The 7500-nt window shown below is 38.5% G+C and overlaps 1 protein-coding gene across 1 annotated transcript in view; it reads right to left on the bottom strand.

Moving 5' to 3' along the window:
- The window catches only part of LOC143023296 (uncharacterized), a 6781-nt gene extending 4629 nt beyond the window's left edge, over positions 1 to 2152 (bottom strand). The window contains exon 1 of the mRNA XM_076181827.1: positions 1599 to 2152. Within this exon, the coding sequence (XP_076037942.1) occupies positions 1599 to 2060 (462 nt within the window). The 5' untranslated portion in view covers positions 2061 to 2152. The remainder of the gene's footprint in view (positions 1 to 1598) is intronic.
- Positions 2153 to 7500: the final 5348 nt, after the last annotated feature.

Genomic DNA, 7500 nt, shown 5'->3' with positions numbered 1-7500 from the left:
CATCAAATTATTGTTATTAAGTTTCATCCTTCCTTTCCTTCTTTTGCATGTGTCTATCTCTCTTCCTCTTAGTAATCTGATCCTACGCATTACTATCATTCAGTTTTCTCGTATCACATAATAATAAATGCTGCATTGAGAATGACGTCTAGAACTGTTATGCAGTCTAGATTTGTCTAAAACGAAGATAAACACATCGCCTGGCGACAGCAAGAATACATGAGAAAAAGAATCAACTGGTATGGAAGGGTTTCCATCGTGATAGGCTACGAATGAGGGCTGCTATGGAGAGGAATAAAATCGCCTGGCGACAGAAAAAATAGGGAAGAGTTCCACCCGGTACGGAAGGGGTAAATGAAATACAATAGGGTATTGTATGAAACAATAGGCTATTGTATTAAAGAAGTTTACATTGGGATATTTTATTCTCTATTTTTTTTCCATTTTTATGAATCCCCTTGTCATAATAATAGCCCTTTACTGATTTTATTCTGGTAAAATCCAGATTATATTATTCTGTTGAGAGGAGCCCCACGTATTAAAAATACGTGGGGCTCCTCTCAACAGAATAATATAATCTGGATTTTGCCAGAATAAAATCAGTAAAGGGCTATTATTATGACAAGGGGATTCATAAAAATATGTGGCTTGCAGGATTAGATGATTCGGTTTAAATGATTTGACTTTACGTCGCGAAACTTCCCCTATCAGAAGGCTAGGACGGTGCCCCTTACAGAGGACTTTGTAAAGTGGAATTTAATGCCCCATGCCCTTGGTCCAAATCGCTGGCGGCAGGGTTCGAACTGCACTCACTTCGACCTCCGCCGCAAGTAGCGACGCTCTAACCCACCCAAGATTAGAAACTATGACAAAGTCTTCGCTCACCCTTTATTTTGCTGAATAAAATCATTTGATGTCAGAACAAGAATCTGTAAAGGAATTGTTTTGCCAAAGTGGCTTGTCGTTCCTGGAAACGGTTTTTTGATTTCCCTGGCTGTTTCGCTTTTTTGAATTTCCAAACTTTTAATGAAAGATCATTAACAACTTCGTTATTGAAAGGGCTGGGGGCACACACACACACACACCCGTACACATACACACACACACACATACACACACACACACACACATACTCAAACACAAACACACACACACACACACACATACACACACACACACACACACACACACACACACACACACACACACACACACACACACACACACACACACACACACACACACACACACACACACACACACACACACACACACACACACACACACACACACACAGAGAGAGAGAGAGAGAGAGCATAGCAACAGCAAGGATAAACGGAAAAGTGCCACATAGTATGGAGGGGTTAATATTGTTTCATTATAAGATTTGCATCGTCACTTAACACTTTTGAGAGTTACATGTACTGTGTGTGTGTGTGTGTGTGTGTGTGTTTTTGCATATACTCTTAAGAATCTGTTTCTTTTTTAAATAACCTATATATACACATTTGCCCCTCCTGACAAAGAATACCTATCTACCTGAAGCTTAAACATATTTCGTGTTTTTTTTTTTCAAACTTTGAATTGAAAAAAATTACCTTGTCAGGGGTGCTAGGAGCCTCTGTTGGTTTCTTTTCGTCTTCAACGCTGATTCCCATGTGAGAGAGCTTGTCTTCGAAAACTTTCAGCCTATCATGTAGGGTTTCCATCATGTTGTTGGCGCGTTGAGAAGACTTCTGCATAGAGCTCGTCAAAGAATTTATGTCCTGGCAGAGCACCAGAGGAAGTTCTTTGCCATCGCCAGAGGTCCTTGTCAGTTTCTCGACGAGCATACGATTCGTCTCCTCAATGGACTTGAGAGTGTTAATCATCTGCTCATCCCTCTCGGATTGGGAAGCGACGACGTCTTTGAGGGAAGCCAAAGTTTTTGCGATGTTGTTGAGGAACTCGTCTCTTCCAGGCCTTGCCTTGGCGTCAGTCGGCCTGAAAATGGTGGGGAATATGAATAACACGAAGTAAAGCGACGCATAGAAACGAAGAGAAGGAAATTTTCGCGCCATTTTGGTGGGTGAGCGTGGCGTCGGTTGGCCCCGTGAGGGAGCGAAGCTGAAAGTCTGTTACCCGGTCGAGGGGTGCGAGACGACTGAGAACAAGATCCAGATAACAAAACAATGCAATCGTTTAAAGTACGAAGGCATCTTATCAAGGTAACCTTGACTCACTTTTATATATCTTAATTATTATCTTTTGATATCAAGGATGAGTTTCGTAGCTACAAATGGGATGGCAAGCAGAATGTAGATATCTAATTAGGTAAATGAAAAAAACAACATTGTGATTGCAATTACTAATAGATTCACGCATATATAAAGGAAGGTACATAATACTAAATATATTCATAAATGTATTCGAGATTGAAAAGACGTAGACATATGTATATATAATCTACAAATAAATAGAAATAACCAATCCGAACAATCGATAAAATCGGTTCTAGCACTTACTAGCATGCACGCTTGGTATCAATTACCAAAAATGTAGAACAATAGTTTTACTAATTTGTTACAGGGAAACAAACAAAACATTTTGTTTACTTTTGTTATTAAAACTGACTGGTGGATATGTTTACAGGTGTTTGTAATTCAAGACGCTCTTGTCCACGCAAACAAAGCTTCAGATTATTTATTTTTTGGATTGTACAGTAACTTAAAGAAGTATCTGAGTATATTATGAAAACAAAGCAAAATTGCTACTGAAACAGGGTGACTTACGTTATCCATTGTCGGAAATACTCGAACGCATTTCATTTTTTTTTTCGAGCTTCTGCGCATGCAAACGTGCAAACATTAATTCCTTCTTTATCGGGTTAAAAATTCCCTTTATTTTTATTACCGTCGGTCTATTTCATTCAGAGCAAAAATGTATTTTTAGCAAAAATGTATTTTTATGAACACTCATATACATTTTGTGTGTGTACGTATTTACAAGTATGTGAACCAGTTTTACATTTAATATTTTTACTTTAGATAATTTCAGAACAAGAAAAATCACGACTCAGATTGTCACTCCTTAGGTGTTATTAGTATATAGGTAGAAACAACTATATAACTAAAATAGAGAATACACTTCATGATAAGATGACCGCATGAAACAGTTGTAAGATTATATCTAACCCAATCACACACACACACACACACACACACACACACACACACACACACACACACACACACACACACACACACACACACACACACACACACACACACACACACACACACACACACACACACACACACACACACACACACACACACACACCAATTTGCGTGTATCTAAACCTATGTACATACATCCTTTAAAAATGGGCCTCCACGGGTATATGGCCCGCCCACAACTGCCATAGGAGGAGGAGGAGGAGGGGGAAGAGTAGGGAGAGGAGGCGGAAGAGGAAGAGGCCGGGACCAGCTTCCTGGCCGCAGTGTGTGATCTGTACAGTTGGCGCTCTAACCACTAATGGCGCGACGAAAAGGGCCCTCACCGTCTCGTCCACGTGAGATTTCGACACCTCGAGTTCGATGGAATTGGCAGAGGGAGCGGCTCTGAGGAGCGCCTCTGCAACATTCGTTCCGCCTTCGGCTCCGAGCTCGGGAATGCCGACTATGTTGGTATTCGGGACTTGTGCGCTCCTAGGGACAGGATGCTCTCCCTCCTCCCCCCTCTCCTCCTATTATCTCTCTCTCTCTTCCCCCCCTCTCTCTCTCTCTTTCTCTTCCCCCCCCTCTCTCTCTTTCTGTGTATGTGTCTTTTTTGTCTGTGTATCTGTCTTTCAATGTGTCTGTCTCTCTTTATAAATACATACGAACGTGCATACATATACTCGTATTCATACATACATATGTGTATAATTATACTCGTATAATACCTACCTGCCTACAAACCTACCTACATACATACATGTATGAATCTATACATACATACATAAATACATACATACATACATACATACATACATACATACATACATACATACATACATACATACATACATACATACATACATACATACATACATACATACATACATACATACATACACAAATACATACATACATACATATATAAATACATACATAAATACATACATACATACATACACACTTACATATATACATATATACATACATACATACATGCATGCATACATGTATACATATATGTGAGTACATACATGCATGCATACATGCATACATACATACATACATACATACATATATACATATATGAGTACATACATTCATGTATACATACATGCATGCATACATACATAAATACATACATACATACATGCATGCAAACATACATGAATATATACAAACACACACACATACACACACACACACACACACACACACACAAACACGTACACACACACACACACACACACACACACAAACACGTACACACACACACACACACACACACACACACACACAAACACGTACACACACACACACACACACACACACACACACACACACACACACACACACACACACACACACACACACACACACACACAAACACACATTTTATAATTTTTCACTGACTCTCAAGAGCAAAATAGACTATTATCTGTATTCCGTTAGTATGGGACTACTTGTGTCTCACCGGTTTTTAGTATGAGGAGGAGGAGGAGGGGAAGGAGGAGGACAGTCGCCGTTTGTCAATTCTCCTTACGTGAAGTGGAGGAAATACAGACGAAGCTGATAAAAGAGACACCTTGGGCCTACCACGGCGACCAAATGTCAGCCCCTTGGGGCTGCACCTCCAGGTGGAGGTAAAAATGTTGATTGGTTTTAAAGACATGTAGCAGGGGGATGCATATTTCTGACGTACATATACATGCATACATACACACACACACACACACACACACACACACACACACACACACACACACACACACACACACACACACACACACACACACACACACACACACACACACACACACACACACACACACACACACACACACACACACACACACACACACACACACACACACACACACACACACACACACACATATATTATATATATATATACATATATATATATATATATATATATATATATATATATATATATATATATATATATATATATGTGCAAAGGAGACCACTTGGTAAAAGAAAGTAACGAAGCAGAGAACTTTCGTATATTACATCCAGTGCAAAAATATGTAATACACGAAAGCGCTCTGCTTCGTTAGTTTCTTTTTCCAAGTGATCTACTTTGCATAAGTGAACACAGGTACCCATGTCCTTATTAGCATATATATATATATATATATATATATATATATATATATATATATATATATATATAGATATGTGTGTGTGTGTATACATATATATATTTACATATATATGTATATTCATATATGTATATATATATATATATATATATATACACATATGTACACACACACACACACACACACACACACACACACACACACACACACACACACGCATACACACACACACACACACACACACACACACACACACACACACACACACACACACACACACACACACACACACACACACACACACATATATATATATATATATGTATATATATGTATGTATATATGTACTGTATATATATATAAATGTATATATATATATATATATATATATATATATATATATACAGTATATTTATATGCGTGTATCTACACAACTTTTTTTTTATAGAAATAACCAGCACTTCTATCCTGGTGGCCAGTATCGCACCGATGAACTGGAATCATAGAGGTAGTAAATGAGAGATTTAATAAAGAACGGAGGGATAGTAGAAATTGAAAATAATCAGCATTTTATTTTTAGTGTAGATTAATATTGAATAATAGAAAGACGTTACGTTACTGTGGTTTATAGGGGCGTCACTGAAGTATTGGGAACATAAAATCTAGTCAATCATTATCCAATACAAGGTATCTACGCAGAGAGTTTAAGTGAGATTGAGTGTAGATGATAGCTATAGTTTGTTTATTGTAGAACGCTGTAAGGAGACGACCCACACACACACTCTGCATCCACTTGTCCTTATCGTTGTGGGCAGACAAAGGAAGCTCCTTGTTGCAGCCATGCAAGCCTAGCAAGTACAGGGTCAGTCAAAAGTAGTTAAGGATGGATCCTTTCCCAGTGTTCAAACGGCGTTTCTCGACGGTCATTTCATCAATTTCCTAGACAATGTTTGTATTATGGTATAAGGAGTTTTTTCTTGTTTAGAATGCTGTGTTGGTTATTGTATAAGTTAAGTTTTGTTTGTTTGATGGGTGTAGTAAGTTGGTGCAAGACTTTTGACACCGACTGTGAGTATTCAGCCTCGTTTGTTGTTGATTTCTTTCCTTTTTTATTGTTCTTATTGTTCTTCACTTTTTTCGGTTGAAAGCCTCTCCAGAGGTCGGTGATCTTCTTTGTCTTATTTTGTAAAGTAATTTTATTTTACTCTCTTGTTTTATCTACTTTATTTATTGAAATCTTATTTTGTATAATTCTAATTTACTTTTTTTCGTTGTATTGAATCTGTTTTTTTGTTTGGCTTGATTTTTTTTTTTACTTCATTTAAGCCTTATTATTTTCCTTGTGTTTTCGTGTAATTTTATTTTTCTTTATATTTATTCTTATTCATACTTACATTTTCTATTGCATACCTGATGGCAAACAGTCGTTTCGATAAGCAGATGATTTCCTATGTTTCATGAGAGGTTTTATGTCACTGTAACACATGAATAAAATCGTCTGACGACAGCTTGGAGGGAATAAATAAATCCCAAGGTCATGGTCTTTTGAATAAATAATTAAAGACACGTAATCCAAATATATTTTTTCTCAAGAAACATTATAGATTGTATCCTAGTCAACGTCAGGCAATTTTATTCAGATTCAAGGAAAGACAACACGACTCAATCCCCCACCCCCACCCCCACCCCCCGTGGGCACTGTGGGATACTTTGTATATTTAATTCTGGCTGAAACATCCCTATTTTATTCAATTGAACGTCATCATGGAGAGGTGATCATGTTTACTTAAAGATGCTTCTCCCTATTCCACCAGCTGGTGACTTGTGCTTGCACCAGGTGGCTGACAGATGGTTGACTGACAGCCAGCTGGCCGGGTGGGCTCTCACAAGATGAAGTTCTTCCGCACCATCTGGGACTTATTCGTTTTATTCTGGCTGCCTCCGGCCTAGTTTCATTCACAGTATATATATGTTGGCTAAGCGGGTTAGGGCGTCGTTACTTGCGGCGAAGGTCGAGGGGATGGTGGTTCGAATCCTGCCACCGGCGAAGTTGAACCAAGGGCATGGTTCATTAAATTCCACGGTACGAAGTCCTCTGTGAGGGGCACCATCCTAGCCTTCCGATAGGGGGGAGTTTGTGACGTTAAACCATATCATCATCATCAATACGATTAATA

This window comes from Oratosquilla oratoria, chromosome 3 (genome assembly GCF_046742065.1).
Source record: "Oratosquilla oratoria isolate Oo_2021 chromosome 3, ASM4674206v1, whole genome shotgun sequence".
Taxonomy (NCBI): domain Eukaryota; kingdom Metazoa; phylum Arthropoda; class Malacostraca; order Stomatopoda; family Squillidae; genus Oratosquilla; species Oratosquilla oratoria.
This window is presented reverse-complemented; position numbering and strand designations above follow the sequence as displayed.